This window comes from Nothoprocta perdicaria, unplaced genomic scaffold, assembly GCF_003342845.1.
Source record: "Nothoprocta perdicaria isolate Ctin4 unplaced genomic scaffold, notPer1 scaffold_28, whole genome shotgun sequence".
Lineage (NCBI taxonomy): Eukaryota > Metazoa > Chordata > Aves > Tinamiformes > Tinamidae > Nothoprocta > Nothoprocta perdicaria.
Window position 1 is genome coordinate 1,367,177 of NW_020455510.1, and position 18,165 is coordinate 1,385,341.

The 18,165-nt window shown below is 42.0% G+C and overlaps 2 protein-coding genes across 4 annotated transcripts in view; one reads left to right on the top strand and one right to left on the bottom strand.

The window, feature by feature from the left end:
• Positions 1-294: 294 nt before the first annotated feature.
• On the top strand, positions 295-6,857 carry LOC112948840 (vitamin D 25-hydroxylase). Of its 3 annotated transcripts, XM_026041164.1 has the most exons (5): positions 295-366; positions 1,115-1,256; positions 2,460-3,092; positions 5,112-5,441; positions 6,633-6,857. In XM_026041164.1, exons 2-5 carry the CDS (start codon positions 1,250-1,252, stop codon positions 6,806-6,808), a joined length of 1,146 nt encoding a protein of 381 aa, XP_025896949.1. In that variant the 5' UTR covers positions 295-366; positions 1,115-1,249; the 3' UTR covers positions 6,809-6,857. The 3 variants fall into 3 exon arrangements, with proteins under 3 accessions (XP_025896949.1, XP_025896948.1, XP_025896950.1); XM_026041163.1 differs by lacking the exon at positions 295-366 and having other exon boundaries at positions 729-1,256; XM_026041165.1 differs by lacking the exons at positions 295-366; positions 2,460-3,092 and having other exon boundaries at positions 729-1,256.
• A 5,907-nt stretch (positions 6,858-12,764) lies between these two features.
• PDE3B (phosphodiesterase 3B) overlaps positions 12,765-18,165 on the bottom strand; it is a 71,070-nt gene continuing 65,669 nt past the window's right edge. Inside the window, exons 12-16 of the mRNA XM_026041092.1 lie at positions 16,874-17,073; positions 16,199-16,402; positions 15,174-15,335; positions 13,919-14,165; positions 12,765-13,573 (exon numbers count right to left, since the gene is read on the bottom strand). Coding sequence (XP_025896877.1) covers positions 13,344-13,573; positions 13,919-14,165; positions 15,174-15,335; positions 16,199-16,402; positions 16,874-17,073 — 1,043 coding nt within the window. The 3' untranslated portion in view covers positions 12,765-13,343. The remainder of the gene's footprint in view (positions 13,574-13,918; positions 14,166-15,173; positions 15,336-16,198; positions 16,403-16,873; positions 17,074-18,165) is intronic.

The window sequence follows — 18,165 nt, forward strand, 5'->3', positions numbered from 1 at the left end:
TATCAGAAGTATATTCTTGTTGCTTGCAGAATAGAATAGGGGAAAAAACCAAACTTTCTAAAAGGAAATAGTTTTCACAGAATGCGTAATTAGACAAAAAAATTCATATAGTAGCCATCTCTGAGACCAAGGAAAAAATGTAGATCTGTATAAAGGAAAAAGGGGATGTAAAATTTTAAATCTTGAAGTTTTGGCTAACTTTTAATTTTTAGAACTTAGCATAAGATTTTTATTTTGTTTCTCGTGCCTGCGCCCTCACAGGCCTTGGCAGGATTTACAGCATTTTTCAGCAGGATTTACAGCAGGATTTACAGCATCTTTCTGCAAAGCACCAACCCCAGCTGACTGCTCCTGAAACAGGACGAGGTGGGACTCGGGGCAGTGCTGCTGTTCACTGGCCGTCACCACGGCTCTCTGTGCTGCTTTCTGGTGGGTCATCCCGGTTTTAGGGACCAGATGGAGCCTGTTTCCATGACTGACACCACTTCCATGCCTGCCGTTACAACATGACATTTGGGAAGGCTTCACATGTGACTTCTAAGGTCGTGCTGCCCTTAGTGGAATGAATCCRTTGGAATTCACGTTTTCCAAGGGAGGGAGGAGGAGGAGCAGATAGGGCAATGAAACTTGCCTTCATGCTGTAGAGTTGGTCCCAACAAATTCAAAAAGTAGGCAGGATTTTATATCTAGCTTTTCTATATATGTATATAAATAAAAATATTTAAAAACTATGCAGCCTATCAATGTCAGGGTAAAYATTTTTTTCAGATACATGTGCATTGTGGTAGCAAATGACATTTTTYTTAGTGATTGTATGAAATCATCCCCTCTCCTTGCTTTGGAGAGCTGGCCCCATAGTTGCATTGCAAAGCAGGGAATGCCACGTGGGCAAATTTCTGCCTCTTGTGACAGATTTGACAAATTACCTCACAGCAAAGTCTCCGACACCACTCGTGGAGGCTCCAGTTGTCTGCTTGCACTACTGAAGTTTATTCAAGTTTGCCTTTTGCGCTTGTGTTTAGTGTTGTCCCACCTTTTCACTATTTGCTGTCATTATTTGGTCTTGAGATTTACTTGTAGTAACATTTTACAATATTTATTTTTTCTTTCAAAGATTTTCAGTCTCGATCTTGGAGGTATATCTGCGATTGTACTGAATGGCTACGATGCCGTAAAAGAATGCCTTGTCCATCAAAGTGAGATTTTTGCGGACAGACCATCTCTTCCTTTGTTTAAGAAGCTGACAAACATGGGAGGTATGTGCTATCTTGAACATATATTTTTCTTTTTCTCCATGGATAGGTTTAAGGTCACATGAAACATTTGCTTTAGGTATTTTCTTTACTTCCTTATATCCTCGTATAAAATACTGAATGTTTCTTTGAAGATATTCAATATTCTTTTCAGTTCCGGGAAGAATTGCCACACTTGGACTCTGGAACATAGCAAAAAACAAGTAATTCTTTGCCTCTAAGTCTCCCCTCCCTACAAGTTAGTCACAGTGATGGGCTGCTTTGTTCCTGTCATCAATTAAATTTGAAGTATCTGATAGGTTTTTTGGCTACGGTCAGTGAAAGCATCTTCTGAAGTAGCTACACTTACCACCTCCTGCTAGAATTTTTCCCGTAGTTCAGTGTAGAGTTTAAGTTTCATTTTCTTTTGTATCTGATTGTTCCTTCTTTGTAGATTTAGTTCTCATAAGGTGCCAGATTTGCTTTCTATAGCCTCCTTAGGAACATTTGCATTAGATGGGCCTTTAACATACAAAGTCATTTGGATGAGAAATTTTCAGGATCTAGAAGAATTTCCGAGGTTACAACTCAAACAATTTTAGTAGTTTAGAACTTCACCGTGGCAWTTTTTGCTGTTTGTTTTCTACCTTTTATGCTTGGCTTTGTAGCATCTCTGTTGCACTACTTATTTCACTTTGTTCTATACAGCTTTTAGCTAAAGSCCAAAAGTTGCACCTCTCTGCTTTGGAATGCATTTTGTAATGCTTTTCCTTCATGTGCTCAATACTCATTTTCTTAATTTTCTTTAAACTGCTTCATTTAGGTACTTCCAGCACAGCCTGATTCTTTGCAGGACASTTCAGGAGCTGCACTCACTTAAAATGCTCTTGTTAAAGGCAACCTGCTGCCATCACCGTCCCGCTGCTCTGGGGCAGGATCCTTAGCCACTGCTCCACCTCGCATCTAATGCTCACCTATGTAGAACACATCAAAACTGACCTGATATTTCTTTACTCAAAGCTACAAATTCTGTTACCCGAGGAGGATAGGTGTGCCAGGAGTAGTACAGAGAAAAATTTGAGGCAGGGAGATCATTTATATAATCAATCTTCCAGTCATCATTCCTATATCAATTTACTTTTAGAGTGAACTGAYGTTTTAAATAATTTCATCTCATGGGGGAAAATAAAGATTTGTATAAAATACTGTGTCAAAATATTTTTTCAGGCTTACTGAACAGTAAATATGGCAGAGGATGGACAGAACATCGCAAATTAGCTGTAAATTCCTTCCGAATTTTTGGATACGATCAAAGGTCCTTTGAACACAAAATTTCAGAAGAAGCCGTGTTTTTCCTTGATGCCATTGATACGTACAAAGGCAAACCGTTTGATCTCAAGCACTTGATAACAAATGCCGTTTCAAATATTACTAACTTGATAATTTTTGGAGAACGTTTTACATACGAAGACACTGAATTCCAGCACATGATTGACATTTTTAGTGAAAATGTTGAATTAGCTGCTAGTGCTTCTGTGTTTTTATATAATGCTTTTCCTTGGATTGGTATCTTGCCCTTTGGGAAGCACCAGCAGCTGTTTAAAAATGCCGCAGAAGTCTATGACTTTCTTCATAAGCTCATTGAGCGTGTCTCTGAAAATAGGAAGCCTCAGTCGCCTCGACATTTTGTAGATGCGTATTTAGATGAGATGGATTGCAATGAAAATGATCCAGAATCTACATATTCAAGAGAAAACTTAATTTTCTCTGTTGGAGAACTCATCATAGCTGGGACAGAAACCACCACAAATGTTTTAAGATGGGCAGTGTTATTTATGGCTCTATATCCAAACATTCAAGGTAAGGTTTTGGAGTTTTTGAGGAACCGATACACTTTCCTACTGCGAATTTAAAACGCTTTTTCAAAGTAGTAATTTGAAGTGCTATCCATAGTCTTAACCAAAAAAGACTTGTAAATATTACTACATTAGATCATTTTCTAAATATATTATGGGCGTATGTAAAAAGCTTATTTTATTTGCAGGTGAAGGAGATATACTTAGTATAAGGAAAAAATCTTAGTGTTTTTTGAATAACTTGTAATGAAGTTTTAATGTTTTTTTAATAAAGAGTTTATCTGGAGATAACTTAGGGCATCTACCAACCAACTTAAGGTATCAGCAAAAATTATGCAAATCAAGTTTTGGCAAAGTGTTTTGGTACAATTTCTTTTTATCCTTAAGAGCCTCAACTCATAATAGACTCAGACATTTTAATACGTGTAGAAAACAGCACTTAAAAATAAAAAGATGTGTTAGTCATTCTGAAGTGAGGTAGTGATATGGATGCTTGCCAGTCGAGACGTTTTSTGCCTGAACACTTTTCGTATTAAAACCTTATCAGGGCTTTGTTCAACTAAGGATTTTCAGTTTTTGGAGAAAAAGCAGACTGAATGACTCAAACATTAAGACTTTTAGAAAATTACTGTTTATACTTGAACCAAGTAATATTGCCCTAACATCAGTTTCATCAAATATAGAATAGGGATTACATCACTACCCAAGGCTGTAAGGCTCYTCAGGGCTGAAATGCTGCATGGGAAACAGTTGGACAACTGGGTGGCGAGAAGCCCCATGGAATTCAGCAAGGGCAAATGCAGGGTCCTGCACTTGGGGAGGAATAGCCCTGGACACCAGTTCAGGCTGGKACTGACCTGCTGGAGAGCAGYCCYGCAGAGAGGGACCCGGGCGTCATGGTGGACGACAAGTTGACCATGAGGCAGCAGTGTGCCCTGGTGGCCAAGAAGGCCAACGGGATCCTGGGGTGCATTAAGAAAAGCGTCTCCAGCAGGTCGAGGGAAGTGATCATCCCCCTCTACTCAGCCCTGGTGAGGCCACATCTGGAGTACTGTGTCCAGTTCTGGGCTCCCCAGTACAAGAGGGATGTGGAGCTGCTGGAGAGAGTCCAGCGCTGGGCTACCAGGATGATCAGGGGGCCTGGAACATCTGCCATATGAGCAAAGGCTGAGGGAGCTGGGCCTGTTCAGCCTGGAGAAGAGGAGGCTGAGGGGGGACCTGATCAGCGTGTACAAATACCTCAAGGGAGGCAGTGAGGAGGAGGRGGCGGCCTCTTTTCAGTGGTGGACAGCGATAGGACTAGAGACAACGGCCGCAAGCTGAGGCACCAAAAGTTCCACAGGAACTTGAGAGAACACTTTTTGACAGTGAGGGTGACAGAGCCCTGGAACAGGCTGTCCAGAGAGGTTGTGGAGTCTCCTTCTCTGGAGATCTTCAAAACCTGCTTGGATGCAGCCCTGTGCCATGTGCTATAGGTGACCCTGTGTGTGCAGGGCGGGGACTTCAACTAGAGGATCTCTAAAGGTCCCTTCCAACCTTAAGCATTCTATGGTTCTATGACACATACATACTCCATATTTTGTTAAAAAAGGATGCGTGTTAAGTGCTATAATTAGTCAACAGGTATACATATTTTTCAGTCTAAGAATATATGATTCTGTATTGTAAAAAATCAAAGAATCATGGCAGAATTAAACAAGGGAAAGTTTAAGTAACTTATTTAAGAGTTATCTATGTCCACTTACATATTTGATGTACATTGTCTTGGCAGTCTCATCTTTGTTCTCTTAGTTTAAGAGTTTAAGATTACTAGTGTATATGCTGGTAGGAATTCCTAGTAGCAGAATGAGGAAAACAGATCCTGAATTTAAGAGTGTATAAGGAACTATATTGTCRTGTAAGTTATTTCATGTTTCAGTAATCTTTTAAAAGAACATATTTTATGTATGTATTTTATCTTTTTATTCAAAATATTACACAGTAAACAAAAAGATGGGTCTTTTTTTTCTCCTTTTTCAAACAGGACAAGTTCAAAAAGAAATCGATTTAGTCATTGGCCCCAACAAAATGCCTGCTCTAGAAGAGAGATGCAAAATGCCGTACACCGAGGCTGTCCTGCACGAGGTTCTGAGGTTCTGCAACATTGTCCCGCTGGGCATTTTTCATGCAACTTCTAAAGATACTGTTGTGCGGGGCTATTCTATTCCCGAGGGCACTACAGTCATTACCAACCTCTACTCTGTTCACTTTGATGAAAAATACTGGAGCAACCCAGAAGTGTTTTTTCCTGAGCGCTTTTTGGACAGCAGTGGGCAGTTTATCAAGAAAGATGCGTTTGTTCCTTTTTCACTAGGTAAGAGCAATTCCTTCCATTCTCCCTTTTCGGAAATCTTGACATGTACAGTATGCAAGTGATGGCAATAAATCAGGAATGGGCAGCCTCATGTAGAACACAATTCTGGTGAAATAGGTATTTCAAAACTATATTCTATATAAAGCTTATCTTTTATATAGATAACTGCTTTGTTACTGAGGTAATAAAGGCAATACTATCTTTTTATCTGAATGTTCTGTACATTTCATGTCGTTGTGGTAAATAAATGATCTTGTTTAGCAATTCATGTGCCTAGTCCTTTGCTGCTAAGGTTGTTACATAGAGGCAATGAATGCAGCGAACTTTCAAATATCAGCATTTGGACCCACAACAGAAACTGCAGGTATTTTCCAGAGCTGGTTTGGGTGTCAATATGCATCACTTGGGGAAGTATTTGGAGGCTCCTAAATCATCTTTATGGGCCTGTCTTTTGATGCCTATGAGGCAGGCCAATTTGTTTCACATATTGTTAGTCACCTAATAATTAGGCTTCGGGCTACGTCTGCAATCAGTGAAAAGACACTGCCTTGTCTACAGGATAACTTAGTTTACATATCAGGGATATTCTTCAAAAATTTTAAGAGATACCAAAGCAATTCCCTTAGACCAGAYTAACAACTTCCAAATGGCTCAAGTTAGATATGATGAATTCCTTGAATTTTGGTGCTTTTTACCTTTTCTATTCCAGATGTTATTATCCTTCATTAATCTGTTTCTTCCACAAACCACCTTTCCCATCTGCAGCTCATCACACCTGAAATGGGAAGTAACATTTCAAGGCATTATCCAGACCTGCTTCAGCTCTTTTTACTTGCTATTATATCAAGTAATAGTGATTGACCACGGCTGTAGTTAAGGAAACAGTAGGATACAAAGGCTGAGATTCAGTATCACTTGTTTAAAACATTCTTTCTCTAGTGTGGCTTTTCAAGGGCTAATGGATTATCTGAGTACATTTCAYAGGATTAGCATCAATAGCTAGTAGTGAAAATTTCTAAAATGATTTTCGTGCCACAAATTTTCATCTCTCCTTTCCTACTAAGGAATACTAACATCCAAAAAAAAACCCCACAGAAATGACTATTTTCATTCATAATATGAGTGAGAATAATTAAACATTTTTAAAACCATCTCTTCTAAAATCTTTTTTTTCCCCCCTCTCTAATCCAGGAAGACGACACTGTCTCGGAGAGCAGCTYGCCCGAATGGAGATGTTCTTGTTCTTCACTTCCCTGCTGCAGCGATTTCACCTGCGCTTCCCTCCGGGCTCGGTCCCAGACCTGAAGCCCAGGCTGGGGATGACCCTGCAGCCCCAGCCCTACGTGGTGTGCGCCGAGCGGCGGTGAAGGGCGAGCGGCTCCGCGCGGGCCGCCGCGCTCTGGGGCTTGACCTCGCGGCCGGACCATGTTTCCTTCTCAGGAGAGCAAGATTTCTAAGGACTTCTCTCAGTTTGTGCATAACTTTCATGGCTTATCACATATTTATATTTATTTGTTTTTCACAAAAACACACACACACCCCGACCAAAAATATAAAACCTGTCCTGTATTTCATTTTTTAACTCTGTCAGTCTATTTTGAATCTAACTTCTGATTCTGGATGTAATGTAATGTAACATGTAATTACTTAGTAGGTCACTTTACTTTGGATGCATATTTTTATAAATAGGGAGAATATGACACAATTTTTATACTTGTTCTACGTGCCTTATCTGTGGAAAAAAYATATATATTACTTTTTTACATTAATGTATATATAGCAAAAATATTAAGGGTATCTATTTAAATTTCTGTAATTAAGTATCCAATTATATCTTTTCCAGCCTTGACAAATGAATTGCAAGTCAAACATTTTAATCCTTCCTCTACCTTGCCCCACCGTCTTCATTTTCTTCCGTTTTTCTTTCCCCATCAGTTTTCCATTCTTTTCAACTTCCAGTCCAATTTCTTACTTACCAGTTAAGTCTAACTTACCAGTTTTCATCTTCCCAGTGGGTTATTTTCCTTCCCACCAGGAACTTGTGCAAGGCCCTGCCGAAGGGAGGGGAGCGGGACCTCAGCATGAGGCTCAGAACAAAAGCCCCGCTGAGCAAACAGTTACTTAAGGACAGGGCCAGAGATCAGGCCCTGCTGTTTGCATAGTCTGCGCTTAGGCTGGGAGCTGCAAAGAAAAAATACCCAACCACTCGGGGCCTGGAAGCTTTTTCTGAAGGCAGAAATTGACATTTTCTGTTGACACCGAGCAGACAAAAAAACCCTTAGTTTTGGAAGAGCAAAAAAGGAGGAGGAAACGAAGCTAATGCCATCCCATTTCTGTAACGGCCTAATGGAGAACTGCTGCAGCTCCACTTTAAACTCCCTCCTTGTAAGCTTAGGTTGGACAGCCTGAACTTTGTAGGTATTCAGGTTTTCCACCAGGGTAACAAGAAGTCTGGGATACCCTTTAGTTAAACATGTTTGAAATAAACATTAATGGAAAGAGGGGAAAAAATAAAAAAAGTCAAGAACCAGTTCTCATACACACAAAATTACCTGAGTAGTGATAATTCCATTTTGCTGATGTATAGGGAGATATAACTCTTCCCAATCCGTAATTCTTCTAATGAGAACTATATTGATTATATGTCATTCTGGTTTCTAAATCAAAATGCCTTGTAAAAGCTTTAGGACATCAATCCAAACTTGTGCCATCGTGTGCCAACTTACAGCCTCATTAAGCAACCAACGGCACTTGACAAGCTGTCTTYTCTGTAAGCCTCTACCAACCCGAGTTGCATTATACAAGTTCATTGTGTCAGTTTTCCTCAGTATTTTTCCTCAGGTGTAACTAACTTCAGATTATCCTAATGGTCCAGTTTAACCATATGACATATGGACATCCCACCTTTTTCCAGCACTCTGGAATTTCTCCATGAGATCAGGCTTTTCTAGGCAGCAGCAGCCTACAGCTCTCATTGACCAGGCAGCTCTTCCCAAGTTCCTGGTGAAAGTCTTCCCTGATATGAAATACCTGGCAGAACTGGCTGCTGTCGAGCATCGCGCTGTGATTAAAGCGGTCGCTGTGTGAGGAAGATTCCCTGGACTGGACTTCTGCCCAAATACAGAACAAGGAGGCCTTGAAGAGTTCATCTTCTCAGCCTTTTTGCCAGCAATATTGCATTCTAAAAATCCCTGCGATTCCCATTACGAATGGATTGGTATCATTGAAAATGAGATGTCTTGTATTCTTGTTTGTTGCTTTCGTAAGAGGCTTAAATGTTCCTATGTTTTAAGGACTTGAAATTAAGTTGGAACCCTTGAAATTAAGTTGGAACCTTTTTTTTTTTCTCTTTCCTTTTTTCCCCCCTTTCCATATACTCTTGTTTCAGAGCCTCAACCAGGTGGTTGAGGGTTTGTTGCTGTTTTTTGAGCTGGGTTTCAGAATTCAAAACTTAGCAAGATCAGATCAAGCTTTTGCTCTAGAAATCTTACCCCTTACCTTCCTGCAACACAGACTGACAATCAGCAGCTTCTTTCATTTCTAGAGCCCTGAGATGTTCTTGAAGGCAGGTCAGCTTCCTTGATGCCGACGGCCTTACAGTAAAGCAGGATACAGGCGCAGCGGGCACTTTGGGAAGGCTGCCAGGCTCCCGGAGACATTAGGCTTGGGACGTTCTCCTGAGAAGTAGCCTTCCAAATAGATTAAATCCATTAAAATAATGGAGCAAATCAGGGATGTGCAATCTAATCCAATAGTTTGGAATGACCGCAGCAAAGCAGGTGGCTGCTTGCCCAGAATTTTGCATGCAAAATATAACAGCCCATAGTCGTACTCAGAAAACAGAAGTACTGCTTATTCCCTGGCTGTTTTCAAGCATACTGGCTAATAATTGAGCTAGTAATAAAAATCTTTAAATAAGGCCGGGGTCTCAAGACCCTCTACGCATCCTTAAGAGGGTTTGCAGGGTTTAGCCTGCAGCTCCTCCCTTCCTGCCATCTACATCTGCTCCCTCTCCTTCTGCCCACTCTGGACACTGCACATCACTTTGACTTACTTTGATTGCTTTGCCCAAGTATTTAAAGCTTTAGGGCATCCCACTTAAGTCTCATGTTCTCTAAAGTCAAAGAAATCCCCTTGAATTTATTTAATCTTTCTCCTTGTCTCTAGGCCATGTCTCCTGCATTTCTGATCAGTCTCACTGACTCGTACTGGGATTCTTCAATCCAGCTGGCAGATAATTTTTTCTGGGTTGTAACATCTGAAACTAGAAACTGCTTTGCTAATGCTTTATTTATGCTGACTAATAACAATGTGATTACAAACCCATTCTCAAAAACAGGCAAGATTGCTCCTTAGTTGACTTATCTGATAGAGAGGAAGCCGAGTTRATGTACACATCGGATCAGCATGCACGGATGAGTCAAAGCCAGYGGGATCAATGTCACCATAAAAGGCAGCAGACCAGGACTGTTTGAGGGAACAGCTTTTCGTGTCCCACTGGCAGGGCTGACGCACAAGTCAGAAAGCAACCTGCATTACATAAGGGCAAGGTAACGTCCTGCTCACCTTTGCTGATATTTTGGTGTAACATGCATATATTAGGTCAAAACATTAGTCTTTGTTTTATAAAGAAGTAAAATTGTTAGACTTTGATCTCATCCAAGGTGCAAAGGATTTTGCTGATCTGCAGAGATGACTCAGACGTGAATCATTACCTGTTTTTTGGCAATATCTTCAGGACATGGACGAGCGACAAGGTGAACAGTAGGAATCATGTGAAACAATGAGACAAACTGGTTCCACGCGTACAGCAAATCACAGACAGCTTCTGGCTGTAACCTTGTTAATGGGGACTTACCTCAAGGAACATTGCATCGGCCCTTCCACTCTGCACATGAGGCTCACCATGCGGCTCTGCTGAGCGGGAAGGACCCGCGTGRGGAGGATCCAGGTAACTCCTGAGCACGTAGAGCAGCGCCGTAGCATCCAGGAGCCTCCCGAACGCACAGAGCACACGAGGCCCTTGCAGGAACCAGGCTTTGCAGCCCAGTTCTGCACGTGCCCAGGAAGGCGGTGAGGAGAGGGAGCGTCAAACAGCAAATGTCACCGCAAAAGGGCACGTCTGCCCTAGCAGCACAGGCTTCAGTGCAGGCTAGTTCAGCCCCCTTCTTGCCAGCGCACTTGGCTTCAGCAGGTACTTTAATGCTGTTCTGCAAGGGGCTTTTCCTTGTTCCACGGCATCCTTCGGGAGCTGTGAATCACGGTGAGATGAGGGATTTCAGTTTGCTGCAGTTGCCCGTTAACAGGAGTGAGCATTTGGCTGGAGGAAGAGTCTGCCCTACGTGGGCCACGCTCTCTGGACAGCGGCCCGGTCACCTGCACGGGGCCCCTCCTCGAGGGACYGAGACCCCTTCAGCCGGGGTCACGGCTGCTCCGGCAAGCAGTCCCTGAGCTGGCAAACGCCTGCACCTGTTTGCCTTGCTCCAAGGAAAACTGTTAGGCACATGCTATATATATACATATATATACACACACACATAAAAAATATATGAAAATATATATATATACACATATATATACTTAAATATTTTATATATATTTTGTATGTATTATATATATGATTATATATATAACATATTATTGATATATGATAATATTTTTTTTTTATATATAAAGGTATAACTCTGATTCACTGTTAAACATATCTTCAAAGAAATTATATCTTGGAAACATCTAACTGGAATTACATCCTAGCAGCATGGTTTAAACAGTGTAGTTAGTTCCTTGTTTTATCATTTGGATGTTGTATGTCTAGTGTATAAGCAAAACATGAAATAAGAGAGTTGCTGGCAATGCTGTCACCAGATATAAATGCGGCCAGCGCTTTAGTAAGAAATACATTGCTATTTATGCCTTTTATTCTCTTTTTTATAATACTTTTTAATAACCATTCTTTTAAACAGAGAAGAATGGAAATTGTCAGGTAAAACACTATCACAGCAAGTTCAGGCAAGAGCATTTGCATCCCTTGATCCATCCGAGCAAGACGGAAACTAAACGGCATTCAAAGGGCTTTTCTACATCCAAGCAAGTGGGCTAAACGCAAGTGCTGGGAACGCAGCGTAAGCGACGCGCGTCAGCTCTGCTGCCTTGGAGCGCGGCCGCAGCTAAAGGCAACGTGCAGCCCAGTGACCGCGGGGAGGTGCCGGCTGGGATCCTCTTAGCCACACACCTGCCTGCCTTTAACACTGCTCGCGTGGTACAAAAAGGCAGTGCTGGGCTGGGAGGGCAGCAAACGGGGAGTTTTCACTGATTGTATAAGGACAGCAATGCTCATCTCTGATCTTCTGAGTGGATCCAGGAGAGCTTGTTAGTGCAAAATAAAAGAATTCCTTCTTGGTTATTAAACTGGCCAATAAGACAGAGCAGAAGAGCAGAATAAAACTTGACTGGTGCAAGCCAGTGCAATGCAATATGCAGAGGGTCACCTTCAGCAGGTTACCCCTTTTTCAAGTCAGCTGACMAACGTAACCACACAGATGCTAACATACATTTAGCAACTTGCACGTGTGCACTGGTTTTTATTTGCATCAACTGCACAGCATATAAATGTTCACTATTAAAAAGTGCACTTTTAAAACCAGTTCTATTTGCAGCTGGTACACAGTGATTACACACTTGCAGCTTAACTTATGCACTTTTTTATTTCTGCACTTAGCCCTACAGTGGTAGGAGTCCTCCAACACCTTTTGTGGATTGTCTCAGGTATTTAAATAACTCAGCAATGGAGAAAGCACCGCACGACAGTGCTGCTTACGCAGCTGCTCCGCTCGCCATCCGTGTGCGTTAGCGCGGACACCTGACCCGAAGGCAACGAACGCTACGTCTGTGATGGAAGACAAGACGTGGGACACGAATACACTAGTCACCTGGAAACAGTAACTTGTCTCTTTTTTTAAAAAAAAACAACTCTTTAATTCTCCTAAAGTTTTACATAGAAAGAATAAATGAAGAACTATCTTATTCTCTCAAAAATTAACACCTAAAATTGATGCAAAATAAGATCTATTATGTGGTTGACTTGCTTTTAAACAGGAACCTGAGTAAGGGCAAAAATTATAGCATTAAGATTAAAAGAATAAAATCCCTTAAAGTAGCTGAACAAGTTTTTAATGTTCTACCACAGAACAGCAAGGCAACCGCTCATAACGGCCTTGTATTCAATGATTTATGAACACCCACTGCAAACCTGAATATTTTCTGCAAAAATAAAACATCAGATTATGCGCAATAATAAAAAGCATCAGAATAGATGCACCTGGACCTTTTCCTTCTCAAACACAAATGCCAGAACGCAGCGTTGGCGCCGCAGTTGCCCCGAGACGGCCGCGTCAAGCACCCTGCTGCGCCAAGCAGACACCCCACAGCAGGCTGGCACTGCAGCAGCAACGTGGCGTCCATAAATGCACTGACTTTCTCTTATTCATGTTCAAAAACAACATGAAAGACACAACTCAAACATGGTGAGGATTCACCCAGCATTTCCTTGTTAGCAAAGAGTTCTTGCCACTTTGGTAACTGAAGTCACTGAATGTTTTTAAAAATTGCAGGTACCTCAAGGAAAATAAGAGTTCTGTATTCAGCAAGGCAGCATTATACAGGATATTTTACACCAGTAAGGCATAAAGAACTTTGCATCATGGTATACAATACTCAAACCTTGGAATAAAGTCTCATATTCTGTGTGGTGAAAGTGCATAGGAGGGGGATTCCACTGAAGTAGGGAGAATCCTCTCACAGTATTAAGGCCTTTCAGCGTTATGCAAACTGTCAGTCCAAAGTCAGCACAGTGAAAAAGTGCAGAGGCTTCCTGCTGTCACACTGCACAGCACTCAGGGGTGCTCAGCCTATCTTTTCTTCTCCCAGCTGTCGCTCATCTTCCTCATCTGCTTCCTCGATAACCTGAATTTCATCTGCTTGAGGTAAGGATGTGATCTCGGGGAGCAGTTTAGCTCCTTCGACTTTATTTTTTTCCTCTTCTTCAATTATTTTCTTCCATATTTTGTGGTTTTCACTCAGATGGTGCATTAGCTGGCAAAATATTCGTCGTCTGCCCTTTTTCCTTTCAGCTTCTGTAAAATTGTAAACATCATATTTGACAGTTGGAGCTGCAAAATGGAGCAATTCTTTCCCACATACAAAAGCCAGTGCTATACTGTGAAAGAGGGCTTTGAGTGAAAAACAGCCAATAAAGGATGGATTCTCTGCCACAGTATTTATATGTTGGCATGATAAAATACAAGTTTCTACCTCAAATTGCAAGACTCCTGTCATTAACAAAAATTTAGGAAGTGTAAGATTTGTATATGAAGAAGCCAGATCTCAAAACAAAAAATATTTAAACTTCACAATTTAAACCATTGTTGCAATGTCTGGATAGGAAGCCCATATATGCCAACTGCAAAATAGACTCTTACTTAAAATGAGATCATCTTCTATTTCTTCCTCATCACTCTCCAGCTGTGCTCCATCCTCTTCCTCAGCACTTTCTGCGTCCTGCTCTTCATCGACCCACTGGCCTGGAAGCAACCCAGCTGCATTATAGGAATTACAAAGGGGACCAACTATGTGAGTGATAAAAGATTCCTGCAGTTTTGCAAGTTGTGGAGAAGAGCGATCCATGAAGGGACTTATAGGCAGTCCAAGACTTGCTTCTTCATCTCCCTGCAGAAGAGAAAATATAAGATAGAGAGCCTGCCACAAAATTAAATTTTTAATTGTGAAAATATTTTTAAGGACCAAGTAAATATCACACAGACTGTATCTTTTTAACAGAGGCAGTAATAGCCGGACCCAAAAGACAGGTGCAGTTAAGACTGTTCATCAGAGACCCACATTGCATCAGTGCAGCGCAGCCCGGCATCCTCTCCCCAGCCTTGCCGCGAGGAGCSCCCGTGCAGGGCCCTGTGCAGCCGGGATGGGAGCTGCAGGGAGCCAGAGCCTTCCCGGCCGCTCTCCAGGCAGCGAGCGGGCGGAAGGGGAAGGCGAGCGGCTGCGCTAAGGTGCCGTGGGAAACACTTGCCCCCAGAGGGGCTAAGAAGGAAGGCAAGCCCAACACCTAGAGTAATTATTTTCATTTTATAAACGGGCAAATAGTAATTTAGAGGGTAGCCACTGCACAATTCTGAGTTATAAATACCTCTCCTGACACTTGGGTGGGACCTGATACTGTTTTATGAACAAGCTTTGCCTTAAGGCACCTCTTAGAGTACTAAGGTCTGGCACTTCAGATCATTTCTCTTGTTTAAATCTCCCAAGTATTTTTGTAATTTACATGTATCTTCCTAGTTTGGAAAACCCTTTTCAACCCAATCTCTACTTACTGCCTCTAGCAGTTAACTCTTCAAAGTTGACCAAATACCGAAAAACTACACTGATAGTAAAAAYGTTAGGATACACATTTTGGGATGCTTACAGAAATTGTAGTTGTAAAAATGGACAATTCTTCACACTGTTTCCTATTAATAGTGATAAGAGACAATTCTTTACCAAAGTTCCACCAAAAAAACCACACCTTCCCAAAGAAGGGAGACTTTGACCTGCATCAGGGCCAACAGGGAGAACAAAGCAAAACAAACTCATAGCTGAAAAATGCCCAACGCTGGTGGCAACCGGAGGTGGGAGCACAGGAGCGCGAGGGCCGCCGCGACCCGCGAGCGCGGGCCAGGCTACCTGCTCGTAGAACTCCCTGACGATGCCGTCCGTCCAGCGCAGGTGCAGCTCCCGCGCCTTGGCCGGGCCGTTGATGTCTGCCAGCTTGATGCAAATCTGACACACCAGCAGGCGGTCGTTCTCGTTGCTCCATTCGATACCGTGACTATTGATATCGTTGGCCTGGTTTGGACATGCACATTTTTAAAATTAAATTAAGGCTATTCATCTGCACCCACACACATTGCACTCTTTTCTCATATCATTTTCTGATTTATATATTTTAATTCTTCATCTTTTTTGATCTTTCAGGGTATGGAAACATGAGATATTATCAAGGTCAGATAATCTCATTGGAACTCCTAAAGATTTAAGGAAATTGACGTTCACGGATCAGGAAAAGAGCCGACTGCCTCCTCCCTGCAGAGGCAGGTGCTACAGTCTCCTGGGCGCCACTACCATTTTGTTCGTAAGCTAAAGCCATACCCTTCATTTGAATCTTGAAATACCACCTCCAGTTACTATGGTTTTTTACTATTCATARTCAATTTTTAAATGTCAGGATATTCTGCATTTGTACATTTTTGAAACATTTAGGCCAGAATTCAGTTGCCATTTTACACAGTCACTGGTTTGGCTCCAGCTAATGCTGCAGAAGGTCCCTTGTGTCCTGTGTCACATCTGCCAGCCCCACAGGAACAGCTATGGCTCAGCAACTGAATTCAGCTCATTAAGGATGACCACAAATATCTTTGATGACTTTTTTTTCAGAAATTAAGTATATTAGCATAAATGGCATTAAGAATCAAGGTCTCAGTCTATGCTAGTACTTTTGAATACATTAGTTACCTTACACAAGGTAACTAAATCACAGCAATTTCAATTAACAAGGCAATCTACTTGTTTTGTGGTAGAGAGACGAGTTACAGCAAGTTTAAATAATCTAGAATTTCAAAGCAAATTATTAATAGCAACAACTGTTGAGCAACAAGGCCAACATCAATATATTATGACCAGCTTAGTTAAGACAGTAAAATGTAACAAACCTTGGCATTAAATTCAGCAAGGAAATCAAAATGCTTCTTGAGATCTGTGGCAAGGATCGCTTCAATCACTAGAAACCGGAATCGCTTGAATTCTACATGATCAAGATTTGATAAAAAGTTGTATTCTGGTCGTGATAAGAAAAGATTCCAGGCAGAAGCAGCRTGATGATTTTCTAAAACTGATCTGTCATTGTAGAGAACAGCCTACAAAAGGAGACAATCACAAGTATCAAAGTCAGGCTTTGAAATTGCAATTAAATATTCTGAAGCATAAGGGCTAGCCACCAATATGACTCTTTATTTATTTTTAATGAAGCTGTACCAGAAATGCCTTATAGTTTTAAGTGCTAAAATAAACCAAAAATGGCAGATAGGAGGAAATGGGTAAAAGGCAGAAAGCAAAGGAGTTTTTCTTTTTTCCTTAAAAGAAGTTTCTTGTAAAGCAGGCCCACTTCAGAAAATGATTTCTACAGCCGCAGACAAGCAAAACACACAGGCACTTCAGAATTTGTCAGGACCAACAGTATTATTCAAGTAAATGCAAATTATTTCCCCTGCGTCAGAGATTGGACAAAGGCTCCCTAGGCAGGCAACAGCAAGGACAGGGAAGAAAAGAATCTTCCCTATTTTCTGATTTGAGGGAAAGATAATTTCCTGTTTAATCCCATTTCCTACCTGAGGTGCGTTTGTAGCCACTAGGAAAGCATTTGTGCGGCCGGGGTGATCGTAATCGTGCATGGCAGCCGCTACGTAGAGCGCCATCAGCTCCAGGGCAGGGATGCTCGACGCCAGGCACCCGTAGCTGCCGTCCGCAGGAGGGCAGCTTTTGGAGGAAATGTAGCTCACCTGGAGCGGGGACACRCCGCTGCCTTCATCTAGGAGATAGAAAGGATAACAATAAAAATATACAGAACATTCTTTTATTTATATTTTAAACATTTACAATGCGATCAGAGATATCTCCTCCTCAACTAACTGCCAGTTTCTCCCATTTACATACCTACGAGGGGCTGATACCACTAGTAATACTTCAGAGAAGTTCCTGGTAAGGTAGAAACATCAAATGGAAGGATTGTTCAGCCAGAGGCCCTAGTTGGTAGAGAAGTTATGGCATTTTTATCCTGATGGTCTTTTTATGTATCTTGAGAGCTGGCAGGTTAAAAATGAAGCAGTCATCGTCTTAAACAGCTGAAACGCCACTGGCTGGAATGACCTCTTCAAAGCTGAACCACAACTGGACCAGCATGTCCAAATGTAGCTTCAGGAGGAGCTACTGTTCTCTTTTCTGTAGCATGAGAAAATCCTCTGTAAAATCCCTTATCCCAATACTGCTGCAGAAACCTGTCCACATGGGGCCAGCTGCTGTCAATACACATTTGTTTGGGCAGAGCCTTTGGAGAAGATTCCTTGAACAGAAACCCAAGATAGGAAAGGGAGGACAGGGAGGAGCAAAGGATGGCAGCACAGGCTGGGCAAGCAAGCTGCTTGCCAGCCCAACAACCAAGTATTCTGGTTTTGCCATCCTGAGCACCTGAGTGCAAAGCAGAGCACACCAAGGATGACACACAAGGGCAGCAGACGGAATAGGGAGCACAGTAGTCACAGTGCCCGGCATTCCTTCAGGAAGCACCTTGTTGCTGGAGGAGACAGACCCAAGGATATTCTTCAGTACTGTGGTATCCAGCAGCAAGGCAGACAGGGGRCTGCCTTTGGCCACTGTAAAATGCCTTGATACTTGAAGAGATTCCTCCTAACGTGCAGAGATGAAAAATGTTGGAGAAGCAAAGAATTATCTGCAGCCTTTAAAGCCATGTGGGATACCCACAGAGCAAGGAGTGAGCAGAAGAGGCTCACAGAGCCTTAGGCACCTGTGTGTCATTTGACAAGGCTGAGGCATGCRGCAAGGATGGCACGTGGTAATTCCAGCACTAACATGACGTACGGCATGTCCCTGCAGGAATGCTGGA